Source organism: Mobula birostris, chromosome 8 (genome assembly GCF_030028105.1).
Source record: "Mobula birostris isolate sMobBir1 chromosome 8, sMobBir1.hap1, whole genome shotgun sequence".
Taxonomy (NCBI): Eukaryota; Metazoa; Chordata; class Chondrichthyes; order Myliobatiformes; family Myliobatidae; genus Mobula; species Mobula birostris.
In genome coordinates this window covers 68,640,037-68,655,018 of record NC_092377.1, presented here as the reverse complement: position 1 = coordinate 68,655,018, position 14,982 = coordinate 68,640,037, and the positions used below count along the sequence as shown (strand labels likewise).

The 14,982-nt window shown below is 40.8% G+C and overlaps 1 protein-coding gene across 1 annotated transcript in view; it reads right to left on the bottom strand.

Annotated features, from left to right (window-relative positions):
- commd1 (copper metabolism (Murr1) domain containing 1) overlaps positions 1-14,982 on the bottom strand; it is a 102,180-nt gene that overhangs the window by 25,486 nt on the left and 61,712 nt on the right. The window contains exon 2 of the mRNA XM_072265401.1: positions 10,749-11,030. Within this exon, the coding sequence (XP_072121502.1) occupies positions 10,749-11,030 (282 nt within the window). The remainder of the gene's footprint in view (positions 1-10,748; positions 11,031-14,982) is intronic.

The following is a 14,982-nucleotide window of genomic DNA, read 5'->3' as shown; positions in this document are numbered from 1 at the left end:
GTGCAGAGGTGCCCTGCCCTATATAAAAAAAGACACACGGTCAGGTTAATGACAAAGCCTGCTCTTCTAAGAAAGATCTGTTTATGTGCACCATGCCTTGATCAAACCAACTTTCAGAGGACCTTAGATGAATTGTAGAGATGCATGAAGCTGGGAAAAGCTACAAGAGCATTCTAAAGACTGAGTATTCATCAATCCACAGCAAGAGAAATTGTCTACAAATGGAGCAAACTCAGTATTATTGCTACTTCACTAAGGAGTGGGCATCCTGCACTGATCACATCAAGAGCACAATGTGCAATGCTGAATAAGATGAAAAAGAACCCAAGGGTAACAGCAAAAGACCCACAGACATCTCTAGAACTTGCTAAAGTCTCTGTTCATGCGTCCTCTATAAGAAAAACACTGAACAAGAATGGTGTTCATGGAAGGACACCATGGAGGAAAACCATTGCTCTCCAAAAAGATAAAATTGCTGCATATCTCAAGTTAGCAAAACACCACCTCGATGTTCTACAACACCTCTGGGACAATGTTCTATGGACAGACGAGACAAAAGTTGAACTTCCTGGTAGAAATGAATATTGCTATGTTTAGAGGAAAAGGGCACTGCACACCAACACCTCATCCTAACCATGAAGTGTGGTGGAAGGAACATCAAGGTTCGGGGCTGCTTTGCTACCTCAGGGCCTGGACAGCTCACAATTTTGAATTAATTGTTCCCTCAACAATCAAATCAAGACATTTTACAGGAGAACGTCAGGGTAGCAGTCCATCGCCTGAAGCTTAATAGAAGTTGGATAATGCAACAAGATGACGATATGAAAGACAGGAGTAAACCAATAACAGAATGGCTTGAAAAGACGAAAATTCGTGTTCTGGAATGGCTGAGTTGGAAGTCCTGACCTTTATCCTAAAGAAATGTTGTGGAAGGACCTGAAACAAGCAGCTCGTGCAAGGAAGCCCACAAATGTCCCAGAGGTGAAGCAGTTTTGTAAGGAAGAATGGCCTAACATGCCTCCAAGCTGATGTGCAGGACTGATCAACAGTTACCAAAACATTTGATTGAACTTATTGCTGTGCAAGGGGGTCACACCAGTTACTGAAAGCAAAGGTTCACATACTTTTTCTAACATATAATATTGAATAATTTTTCTCAATAAATAAATGAACAAGTATTATGTTTTTCTGTTATTTAATTGGGTGCTCTTTATCTAGTTTTAGGCCTTGCATGAAGATATAATCACATTTTAGGTCATATTTATGCAGAAACAGAGATAATTCTGCAGTGTTCACAGACTTTCTAGCACCACTGTAGGTGGTGAGGGTTCTTAATGATTGATGCTGTGCTCTTGAAGGACTACCTTCAATGGTGGGGATGCTTGTGCCTGTGATGGAGATATCCGAGTCGACATCCGTCTGCAGGCTTTTACAATGCTGTACCAGTCAAGATTTCTACATTTTTAGAAATTTGCTGGAGCCTTTGGTGACATAACAAATCTCATACACCTAATAAAGTAGAGTTGCTGGTGTGCTTTTGTTGTGATTGCATCAGTATGTTTGGGCCTAGATCCTATGAGACGTGTTATGGTCTTAATATAAGAGTAAAATTAGGCTAATTGACCCATAATCTTTAATGCAATTATTCGTGAAGAATCTTTCAAACTCCAATTTAAAATTCCCAATGACTTGGCCTCCACAGCAATCTGTGGCAATGAGTTTCAAAGATTCACCACTGTCTGGCTGAAGAAAATCCTCATCTCCATTCTAAATGGATGTCCATTCTGGTGGCACAATGCATATATGTCCTTGATGCCGGGTAGGGTGGTTCCAGTGATACATTGGGCAGTATTGACCTGTTGTGGAGCCTTGTCTATCGCAGAGCAGTTTCTGCACCATGTAGCGAAGCAGCATGTTAGGATGCGCTCTACTGTGCATCTGTAGGACAGATTGATGCGCATACTCCAGCTCTCTTTAGCATTCACAGAAAGCAGAGGTGTTGGTGAGCTTTCTTTATTGTGTTCTGGGACCATGAGAGGTTGTGCAAGATGTGCACTCCAAGGAGTTTGAAACAGCTCCTAGTTTCCACTGTTGTGCGGCTGATATAAAGAGGGGTGAGAACGTTATGAAATCTCCAGAAGTGGATAACTACCTCTTTTGTCTTGTTGATATTGATGATGTGGTTATTGCCCTGGCACTGGGCCTCAAGCTCTTCCAACTCCGCTCTCAAGATTGTATAATGTACGCACCTTGATAATAATGTACTTTGAGCTCTATAGGCTATGTCTTTGTTGTTGGTGATGAGTCAACACTTACATTGTTACACAACTCGGCTTTTATTTGACTATATCATGCAAAACATCTTAGGATGTTTTTGTTGTTGTGGACTTGACAATGTGATTAATTGGGTGTTTGGCTGTGCAGCTGTGTGTGAGCAGAGTGTACAGCAGTGAGCTCAGCATACAGCTCTGTAGTGTAACTATGTTGAGGATGATGGGGAGGGAGGAGTGGCTGTGTGTCCTGACTATCTAAGATCTGTTGACAAGGAAGTCCAACACTCAGTTGTACAGAGGTGTATTTAGACCAAGAAGTAGGAGTTTGTTCACCAAGTCTGTGGGACAATAGTGTTAAATATAGAACTGAAATCCAGAAAGCATTCTGACACAAGTGTTCTTGCTTTCTCAGTGTGCCAAGGCCAGGTGCATGATAGATGCTAGAGCATCTGTCATAGAGTAGTTCTGTCGGTAAGCATATTAGTAAGTGTTCATTGTGGCAGGAATTAAGTTTTTGATCTGTGCCATTACCAGCTGTTCAGAGCACTTCATGATATTAGGCATCAGTGCCACTGGATGGGAGTCATTTAGTTCTGAAGATATAGAGTTCTTTGGTACAGGGATGATGGTGGCTGACTTGAAGAAGGTGAGGATGGCAGCCTGGATGAGTCAAGTGTTGAAGATGTCTGTGAAGACATCAGTGAGCGAGTGTACCCACCCCCTGAATAATTTGCACTAAGCCAGGTTTACCAGATGACCTGGTTAAGTGATGCTCTTGATACGGTTTCCTCTATATTGGTGAGACATTATGTAGATTGGGGGACTACATTGTTCTGGACCTTCGCTTCCACTGAGAAAAGCAGGATTTCCTGGTGGTCAACCATTTCAATTCCAATTCCCATTCTGACATGCCAGTTCATGGCCTCATCTACCACTATGATTCTCAGATTGGAGGAACAAAACCTCATTTCATCTGGGGAGCCATCAACCTGAAGGTATGAATATCAATTAGCATAACTTCCTGTAGTTTTCCTCCTCCCTTCTTTAATTCCCCCCTTACCTCTTCTCCTCACCTGCCAATCACCTCTCCTTGCCCTTTCTCCCATGAACCAGTCTCCTCTATCAGATTCCTTCTTCTCTGGCCCTTTACCTTTTACACCTCACAACTCTAAACATCCCTTTTGCCCACCCTCCTGGCTTCACCTATCACCGAGCCTGTACTCCTTCCCCTCTCCCCCACCTTCTTATTCTGGCTAGTTCCCCCTTCCTTTCTCATCCTGATGAAGGACCTTGGCCCGAAACATCAACAGTTTATTCATTTCCATAGACGCTGCCTGACCTCTGAGTTGCTCCAGCATTTTATGTGTGTTGCTCCGGTGAAGCAATGCCTTGACTTTAAAATTCTCTCACTTGTTTTCAAACACCTCCATCAGAATCCCCATTAAATCTGCTCTAGCAATCTTCCAAGAGATCTGCATTTGCCCAACTCTGACCTCAAGTATTTCTGAATGTAATTGTTACCTTGGATATCCAAGCTTAAACACTGAAATTCCCTTTTGAAACATCTGGCTTTGAAATTCTCAACTCCATTAATATAGTCTTCAATGGTCTACTCCTTTGGCCACTTACATTGTTACACAACTCTGCATCAGCTTTTATTTGAGTATATCATGCAATACATCCTAGGGTGTTTTGTTACACTGACATCAGCACAAAAGATCTTTAATTTTAATTAAATTAAATTCTAATTAGCAGAATTAGAAGCTGTTCCTTTTGATGGAGGGTATTTGACCAAGGCGTTCAAGACAAGGTTGTTAAAGTTATAATAAATCTACTTCAATCCAAGACAATATTCTGGCAATGGCAGATCTTTGTGGTTTTAGATTCAGTTTAGCTGGCCAATAATACAGGTCAATAGGCAATGTATATTGTTCAGGCCATGTCAATGTATCGAGTTAAGTGTATTGGTAGCAGTGTGGCATTTTGGATGCTCCCCACAACCAAAGTTGGTAACTTCATATCCATCTACCTTAAATTCTACTGCCATAAAACTATCCACTCATTCAACTGCCCAAAATTACCTTGAAGGTATCCTCCTCACAACCCAAAACCATTTCACACTGTCTGAAATGTATTTGGTTCCTTCACTTAAGTTATCAATACATTTTGAATATTTGGGACCCAAACATATAATGGTGATGACTTGGTTCCCCACAAGTCACTACCTCCCACCCTTGACAAAATCCATTATTTCCTGCTCTCCATCAACTAATTTCAATCCATCCATCCTTCATCACAAATGGAGACCAGAATTAGAGATTACATTTCATACTTTATCATCTAAGTATCCTTGAAAACATTATCCATTGTTAGAGTGCACAGGTTAGAGTACTGATCTTGAGGCTTAGACTGGAAGGAGTTAGAGGGTTCAGTCAGAGAAAAGAAAAAGCTGCAGGTAAAGTTTATTCCCTTTCCCTTCTTTATATTTGTTCAGCGAGGACAGAGACTGTCCTTTCAAGGTGGGTGAAGGGAAGCTCAAGGAGGATTTCAGAGATCTTTTGAAATATAAAAACATAAAGAAGGGCAAATGCCCAGAATGCATTGCTGCTAATAGGAGCTGATACATTAGGGACATTTAAGAGTCTCTTAGTTAGGCACGTGGATGAAAGAAAAATTGAAAGTGATGGGCAATGTAGGAGGGAAGGGTTAAGATGAACATGAAGTAAAAAAAAATTGGTAGAACAGCATGGGCCAAAGGGCTCATACTGTGCTGTACTGTTCTACGTTCTATGAAATACTGCCAGTTACAATACATGAGACCTTGATTCTATACTGTCAGTTTTGAGAATCACACAGCTTTCAAAATTCCAGCTTATTTATTACACTTGTTATTAGTACTGGAGAATTCATTGATATTCTACTTCCATTGTGTGAACAAAACTATTTAACCTTCAGACCTTCTTCATATTCAGAATGGCATGATTAACAGCAATGTAAAGGAAAAATTGATTTGACAGAATTATTTTAAGTGTAATTAGAGAATGATAAATTTGTAAAATAAAAAAGGAGGAATTATATAAATGAACAAAATGCTTGGGGACAAGTTCTAGGAAAGAACATACATTAAATGCCAAACACTGGTAAGAGTACATACAGAAATGCTCGAGTAATCTAACTTGCATCAGCAGTCATTTTGAGACTAAATGTCTTCAAAATACAAAGAAAAATTAGAAATATGTCCTGATTATTATTGTTACATATCTCAAGGAGATCTTGTGACTTTCTTGTGAAAATGATGTAATGGTCTTTTGAAGGTCACCTGATGTAATTTTCCCACCGATGTGAGGTCACTTGATGACATGTTCACCCAGGGTATAAAAGGGAAGACCCCTGGTGACGCAGTTAGTTTTCCAGCTAGAACGTTAGTCACTGTCTCCATTCCGTTGCATATTTGTTTTATGACACAGTTTCATTTTTAAAACTGAGTGTTACGTTCCATTGTAAGGTACAATAGTGCTGAATTGGCAGTTTACCCTTTTCTGCCAAATTTGTCGATGTATCTTTTCAGTAGTATTGGAGAGTGAAGACTTTATCGAAGTACAGGATATGAAGGATTAAGAGAAGTTGGTGATGTTCGGCAGTTTAATAAAGGATCGACCTTATTGTGTCTTCGTTGAAGTAGCAACCTGCATCGAAGATAACTCCTGCCAAAAGAGCAAGGTAGTTCATGCAGGATTTGCTCGCCAGAAGAAAGGTCAGTTGTTTTAAGCCGTTTATTTCCTTCATCGTGAATCCTTTTGGACAGAACCAGCAGGAAAGTCGCCTCTATGAAGAAATCCTTCTCCAGAGGAGTCTCTCCCAATTGAATATATAAGTCTGTTGGACTTTCAAATTTACCATGTTAAGAACTGTATTTGACTTTACCGCTTTAAGAACTGTTTCCGATTTATCACTTTAAGAACCAGTACTGAGTGGCGATTTGTTGAACGGCCGCATAGTGGTTAACTTCTGGTTAAGATTTTCGTTTGTTTTTTTTATTGTTTATCCGTGTTTAATAAATGTTTGGTTGTTTTTATATAACCTGACTCGATTGATATTCATTGTTGCCGGTTACGTAACAATTATCAACTCATTTCACAATAAATCAACTAAATATGCTTTGGTAATAGTACTACTTCAACGTCCAGCATAGGAAGGAGTTTTCTTTTCACTGATTGCAATACCAATTTTTCCCCAAAAGACAGTCAGGAGTTTTGGATAAGAATAATACTGTTGGGTCAGATCTATGATGAAATAATTCATGTATATGGAAGGCAAAGGAACCCAGATATACTTTTTGGATCTTAAAAACATCTTAACCAGTTTGTACAATACAAATTTAAACAAATATTGTTCCTTCATTTAAGGACTTTCAAAAGAGTACAAGATGTTTCTTGTGTTATGTGGATTATCAAGAACTGGCTGAAAGAAACAAAGCTACAATTTGCTATTTACAGCACCAAGTGCTGCCCAAGGCAGTTGGTGAAAAACACAAGGAGTGTCTCAGAAGATAAACTATTTATAAAATGCTCTGTGTTATGAACGTAGGGTGGAGTTTCCAGCACTATAGTGCTTCAAAGAGAAAACGCTCTATATTTCACGAACACGTCAAGATTCAGTGGATGAATGTGTGACAGTGGAAAGAAGTTATGATTTGATTCAAAAAAAAAACCAAAGCCACCATGGTTTAAAATATTTACAATTTCCAGTGTGTTATTTGGTGTCAAAAATGTGTTTCTTCACTGACCACTTCAGTGAAGAACTTAAAGGGACAATACCTTTTCATTTACAAGCGCAGTCAATAAAGGACAATGAAAAATGGGTCAAGGACATGACTCAATCCAAGCACATGAATAATTTCCACCCATCCTTTACTTCCCATCTGTAACCTGTGACACAGTTGGCAATGCCACCCTCTAATGTTACTTCTCCAAAATAGCTCAGTTGTGCAGAATTCAAATGGCCTGATTCCATTCCGATCCATCCATAGGCAAAATGTCACATGCACCGGTTTCACTTCCAGCTCCCTGCCATAATTATGATTTTCCTTTAATACTGCACTTCCATTTGTTATCTGTGTGCCAGTAACCCTTGGCTCCACATGTGGTGAATTGGGACCACCTTTTCTGATCGCTCCACTCTTTAAATTATTACACTCAATGAAAAGAAATTCCTCTTAAACTGTGATGACTAAGCCAATGTTGTCATTCTCTGATTATAAACTCTTCTCTCCTCCAGCGGATCATCTTGATCTAAACCAGATCACATCCCATCTTACTCAGGAGCACTGAGTATGATATCACATTTGACATGAAAATAAACTTTCAGCTACATAGCTGGATTACAAGAAAGTCAATTAACTCCCACTCTGTAACGTTGCTGTGATTCAGCTCAACTGCTGTGAAAATCTATCCATGCCTTTGTTAACCTTTAACCTGACTACTTCAGCAAAATTTCCAACTCTTTGTTCTAACTCCCTACAACCAAGGTCTGGTCCCCTCATTAAATTTTACCAAATCCTGTCTACCTACCATCGATGTTTACTGATCTTCAATGGCTCCCTGTTATGCCATAGCCTGAATTTTAAAATTTTCATTCCAGTTTCCAAATTTATCAATGGCTTAAACAAAATAAAAATAAACTACTGGAGGAACTAAGTGGGTTGAGAAGGGGGAAAGGGGATAAAGGAATTGATGACTTGGGGAGTCAGGAATGACTAACAATGAGGCTTGATCTCTTCCTGTCTTCAGAATATTTCCCCAGCTCTGCAGCTCACCAACTAATTTCTGTACTCCTCCAATTCCAGCACACAGGATTTTGTCACACTATTATTACTGTCTTTAATTTCTTAACTATCTCCTTACTGCCATCTCTTTTCTCTGATAAGATGTTCCCTTAAAGACATCATCCAACTGACCAAACTTTTACTATCTGACCTTAAAATATCTGACATTGCACAAATAACTAGCTGGACAAAATCCACTGTTTGGGATGCTCTTCTGAATTAAAAGAGACTAAATTATTATAAATAAGATAGTCCTTTGGAGTATACCAAGTCAGGCAAGAAACAACACTCGGGTTATGCAAAGGATGATACAAGTCCAAAAGAAAGATCAGATAACCAAAAAGTAATTTTGGCCAGGAGTATACTATCCAAGAACACATGAAAAAAGGCCGTGATTGGAAGAGAAGGGGAAAAAAAAAGTAAGAAGGGCTTAAGGAAGAAAAAATTTGAGACTGCAGCTCAGAGATGCTGCTGGAGTGGGTAAATTGAGAAAGTGTTAATTCAGATTTACTTATTTATCACATGCATATTGATTTATACAGTGAGATGCGAATGCATTAACAAACAACAAAATCTAAGGGTGTGCTAGGGGCTGCTCCCAAGTGTTGTCACACATTCGTACACCAATATCGCGTGCCCACAATGTTCAGCAGAACAACACAGGTAACAGCAGCAACTGACCATCAGCAAAAGAAGCCCTTTTTCTCTGTCCCACCAACCCACCCACTCACACATACATACAGACAGTCCTCTAACCCTAGGACAGGCCCCTTCTGGGCCACTGGCCTCCAATAGACTTGCAGTCATGCAGTCCAAGAACCTTCATCATTGGGTCCGACTTCCTGAGCGGTTATCGACCCCAGGACTCAATGACAGGACCCTATACTCCAGACCTTGAGCTCCGGACTCGCTGATGACAGGATCCCAAGCTCCAGGCAGAATACCTCGGGGGTCACTGGCACACATGCCTCTGATCCCAGAATCCACCAACCTGAGGGGACTCGTCCAGGAGGGGGGGGGGGCCACCAGCCTTCATCCTCGCTTGTCTAGCTCCATCCACAGATGTTGTTCGTCGTATGCTCACATCGCTGGGCTTCAAATGTGATGCAGAAGCCTACACTCTTAGCCTAACTCTAACTCCCTGACATCCCTGTCCCTAAACTGTAACTTTCCTCTCTTTCTCTGTCCTCAAAGCCATCCCTATGAATCTAAAAAAAGAACCAAGTTTGAGACATGACCTTGATGGAGACTGCAGCTTGACACCATCTTGACCAAAATTTTGATAATGGTAAGACACACATATAAACAAGATACCTATACTCAGCATCTAGGTTCATACACAGTGAGGCAACTGATAACAAATAAAGAAACTGGGAAACGTAGTCAATAAGTCATCATGATCATTATGTGCCGTGTTGTATGAGGTGGGTAATCATGATCCTGACCATGATTGGCCTTAGCAACTTTTTCTACCAAAGTGGTTTGCCATTGCTTTCTTGTGGGCAGTGTCTTCACAAAACTGGTGACTCTAACCATTATCAATACTCTTCAGAGATTGTCTGCCTGGAGTTCTGGTTATACAACCACTGACTTGTGATACGTATCAACTGCTCCTACAACCAACTCTCATACAACCTGCTCCCGTGGCTTCATGTCACCCTTATTGGGGAGGGGGGTGCACGAAGCAGATGCTACACCTTGCCAGAGGGTGATCTGAAGGCTAGTGGAAGAAAGGAGCACCTTACACCTCCTTTCATAAAGGCACATCTCCATCCTGCCACCCAACTAAGTCACTATATTACATAAAAATATGATTAAAAAAAAGCAATACATGGAAAACACACAAGTTTGAGAAAATTACTTACCATACATGTTCAGCTTTCTCTCAAATGGACTTTCACTCAAACAAAAGGTGTAAAAAAATTATTCTGAAAGTGTATTTATTCACTTGATATTAAAACTAATGTATCAAATATTCCCTGTTAATTATGAACTAGAGTTGGGAATTATCCACTTGATCGTAGAATGGCAAAGCACTGAGCAGGGCATCTGCCCCATCAACTCTGTAGAGATGAACAATTTTGGTGGAAACCCCAATCACCAGTGAGTTTAGCCTAAGCATTAGCTATGGAAACACGAGGCATCAATATTTTCTGGAGATGAAGAATTAACTCATGGCTCTTGTTTACATGTGACAAACCCTGCAGATCTCCATGTATGAAAATGCCCAGTTGAGACAAAACCAGATTCACTAAAGTCCACTTGTGTCCACTACTTCCCAAAGTCTCTCAAATTTGGTAAATGGATATTATCATACATTTATGAGATACATAATCATTAAAGTCAGAAAGTAAATACAAATGCAATAACCTTACAACTATAGTTAGTATGAAATAATTCCCTTTAGGCAAGGGTGAATGAGGGAACAGCAAAGGGAAAAAGTATTAATTTTATACTTTGAATCAATGAGCATTATTAAACATATTCTGCAGAAGGATTGTGGGGTGATATTTCTCAAGAGTTCTTTTGAGTCTCTAAATGGCAATGCAAGAACAAAGATCTAGATAGCAATTTCTGCCACAAATACTCCCAATGCAGTGTGGATATTTTTTACTCTGTGGCATCATCTACAACAGAAACTCCATCCTTACCTGATCATTTTTTCCAAGTTCCAACTCCACAAGAGCAACTGGTGTGTTAGTTTGATCCAAGTGTTTAGACTGAGTCTTCAAGTCAACTCTCCAACTGAAATTTCTCAAACAGTTTTCCCACTTGTTCTGATTAATAAGACATTCACGAATTTTAGCTTTATGACTTTTCCAGAATTTGGTTAAAACTGCAGCCTGGTCCGGTGTAATTCCCTTTTGTTTCTTGGTCTGTGCTGTTAAGAAGGCTTCCAGTTGGTTGAATTCCATGTCAGCAGACGTTATAGACTGTTGAAATAAAGACTCAAGTTAGACCAATCGCCTCAATCTTCCCAGAGCAAAAGCTTTTATTTGAGATATTAAACTCGGACAACTTAAGATTGCTGACAAGCAGATCACAGTCATTGTCTATCCTGCTTGTCATTTCCTCAAATAATTTCAACAGATTTGTCAGGCAAGATTTACCCTTAAGAGAATCACACTGACTTTGGCCTATTTTATCATATGCCTCCAAATATCCCAAACCTTTGTCCTTAATAATGGACTCCAACACCTTCTGAACCACTGAAGTCAGGCTAACTGGTCTATAATTTCTTCCGCCTCCCTCTTTTCCTGAGTAGATTGACATTTGTAATTTTCCAGTCCTCCAGAACCACTCCAGAATCTAGTGATTCTTCAAAGATCATTACTAATGCCTCTGCAATCACTTCAGCTGCCCTTTTCAGCACCCTGGGGTGCATCTGATCCAGGTGACTTCAGATCTTTCAGCTTCCCAAGCACATTCTCTTTAGTAATAGCAACTGCCCCCTGGCACTCTCGAATTTCTGGCACACTTTTTTTCACATCTACAGTGAAGGCTGACACAAAATACTTATCAAGTTCCTCCGCCATTTCTTTGTTCCCCATTACTTCCTCTCCAGCATCATTTTCCAGCGGTTTGACATCCACTCTCACCTCTCTTCTACTCTTTATCTATATGGAAAAGAACTTTTGGTATTCTCTTCGGTATTTTTTGCTAGCTTTTCACGTTTCTTCTCTTCTTATAGTTTTTTTTTAAAAGAAGAAGCTTTCTGCTGGTTTTTAAAAAGCTTCCCAGTCTTCCACCAATTTTTTTATTATATGCCCTCTCTTTTCCTTTTATGTTGTCTTTGACTTCTCTTGCCAGCCAAAGTTGCCTCATCTTTTCTTTAGAATACTTGAATAGTTTGTCTTTGAGATGCATTTATTCTGTGCCTTTTGAATTTCCCACAGAAACTTCAGCACTGTTGATCTAACAACACACACAAAATGCTGGTGGAACGCAGCAGGCCAGACAGCATCCATAGGAAGAAGCACGGTCGCATGATAGGAAGCATGATAGGAGAAGACAGGAGGGGGAGGGATGAAGCTAAGAGCTGGAAAGTTGATTGGCAAAAGGGATACAGAGCTGGAGAAGGGAGAGGATCATGGGACGGGAAGCCTAGGGAGAAAGAAAGGGCGAGGAGAGCACCAGAGGAAGATGGAGAGCAGGCAAGCAGTTATTGTGAGAGGGACAGAGAGAGAAAAAGAGAGAGAGAGAGAGAGAGAGAGAGAGAAAAAGGAAAACATAATAAATAAATAAATAAATAAATAGGAGATGGGATAAGAACAGGAGGGGAATTAACGGAAGTTAGAGAAGTCAATGTTCATGCCATTAGTGGAGGCTACCCAGACGGAATATAAGGTGCTGTTCCTCCAACCTGAGTATGGTTTCAACCTTGACAGTAGAGGAGGCCGTGGATAGACATATCAGAATGGGAATGGGACGTGGAATCGTGGAATTAAAATGTGTGGCCACTGGGAGATCCTGCTTTCTCTGGCAGATAGAGCATAGGTGTTCAGTGAAACGATCTCCCAGTCTGCATCGGGTCTCACCAAAATATAGAAGGCTGCACCGGGAGCACTAGACACAGTACATCACACCAGCCGACTCACAGGTGAACTGTCGCCTCACCTGGAAGGACTGTCTGGGGCCCTGAATGGTGGTAAGGGAGGAAGTGTAAGGGCATGTGTAGCACTTGTTCCGCTTACAAGGATAACTGCCGGGAGGGAGATTGGTGGGAAGGGATGGGGGGGGGGGGGGGAACAAATGGACAAGGGAGTCGCGTAGGGAGCGATCCCTGCGGAAAGCAAGGGGGGGGGAGGGAAAAATGTGCTTGCTGGTGGGATCCCGTTGGAGGTGGCGGAACTTACGGAGAATTATATGTTGGACACGGAGGCTGGTGGGGTGGTAGGTGAGGACAAGGGGAACCCAATCCCTAGTGGGGTGGCGGGAGGATGGGGTGAGAGCAGATGTGCGTGAAATGGGAGAGATGCGTTTGAGAGCAGAGTTGATGGTGGAGGAAGGGAAGCCCCTTTCTTTAAAAAAGGAGGACATTTCCTTTGCCCTGGAATGAAAGACGTCATCCTGAGAGCAGATGTGGCAGAGACAGAGGAATTGCAAGAAGGCAATTTTTGCATTTTTGCAAGAGACAGGGTGGGAAGAGGAATAGTCCAGGTAACTGTGAGAGTCTGTAGGCTTATAGTAGACATCAGTCGATAAGCTGTCTCCAGAGATAGAGACAGAAAAATCAAGAAAGGGGAGGGAGGTGTTGGAAATGGACCAGGTAAATTTGAGGGCAGGTTGGAAATTGGAGGCAAAGCAAAGAAGTCAACGAGCTCAGCAAGCGTGCAGGCTATTGTTCTGCCATCATTCCTGCCAATGTCCCCTTCCAATCAACCAGCCAGCTCTTCTCTCATGCCTCTGTAATTCCTTTTACTCCCCTGCAATACTGATATATCTGACTTTAGCTTCTCCCTCTCAAACTGCAGGGTGAGTTCTATTATGAACACTGGATCCTCAGGGTTCCTTTATGTTAAGCTCCCTAATCAAATCTGGTTCATTAAACAAACTCACAATCCAGAATTGCCTTTCCCCTAGTGGGCCCAACCACAAGCTACTCTAGAAAGCCATCTCATAGGCATTCTACAAATTCTCTCTCTTCAGATCCAGCACCAACCTGATTTTCCCCAATCTACCTGCACATTGAAATGGCCCATAACTATCATAACATTGCCCTTTTTACATGCTTTTTCTATCTTCTGTTGTAATTTTTATCCCACATCCTAACTACTATTCGGAGGCCTGTATGCAATTCCCATCAGGGTCTTTTTAACTCTTGCAGTTTCTCAACTCTCCCTACAGGGATTCTACAATGACATCAAGAACACCTTCAAGAGGCAGTACCTTAAGAAGGCAACACCTTAAGAAGGCAACATCCATTATTCAGGACCCTGACCATCCAGGACACGCCCTTCTCGTGTTATTACTATCAGGGACGAGGTTGACCCATACCTAGTTTCAACGATAGTTTCACCCCCTCTTCCCATCAGATTTCAGAACGCTTCCTAAACTCATCAACACTACCACTTTATTCATCTTTTGCACTATTTATCTTTTAACTAGCAGCAGTTTTTATGTCTTGAGTGTACTGCTGCTGTCACACTTCACTGATAATAAACCTGATTCTATTCAATGAACCATTTTAAGTACACGTTAGTACATTACCTTATATGTCTTGAGTGTACTGCTGCTGTCACACTTCACTGATAATAAACCTGATTCTATTCAATGAACCATTTTAAGTACACATTAGTACATTACCCTAATTCTGTGTACCCCAATCTTGTTAACTCACCTCTTCAGAACAGAGTCAGGTTTAATGTCACTGATATTTTAGAGATTTCCAAAAGCCTTTCTGGAATTAATATATACCTCATATCCATTGCACCACTTACATCTTCATAAGGACTCCGGTAGGTTAGACCAATTATTTGCCCATTTTATATCCAAGCTGATTCTGCTCAATCCTATTATTCTTTTCAAAGTGTCCCATTTCTTGGTATCCTATTATAAAATGCTCTCTATGTAAGAAGCCACATTCAAACTTGCAAGCCTTTTCATTTTCACTGATCTATCTTGTTTATTTCTCGCCTCCCCAATTTTTTCACCTTCTTGCTGAGTTCTAAATTGTTCTCCTTCCTTGAACATTCTTTGAAAGCTTTTTGATGTAATATGATTTTTGATTTCTCTGGTTAGTTACGGATGACTCATTTCTCCTTTGGGTTTTTGTGCCATAAAAAACCTTTCCTAGCAACTTGCATGTTTTCTTTAAATGCAATGTGTTTTGCAGTCAACCAAAGGCAATTCTCCTCTTGTACTTCCACAGCTTCCTTTGCCTCG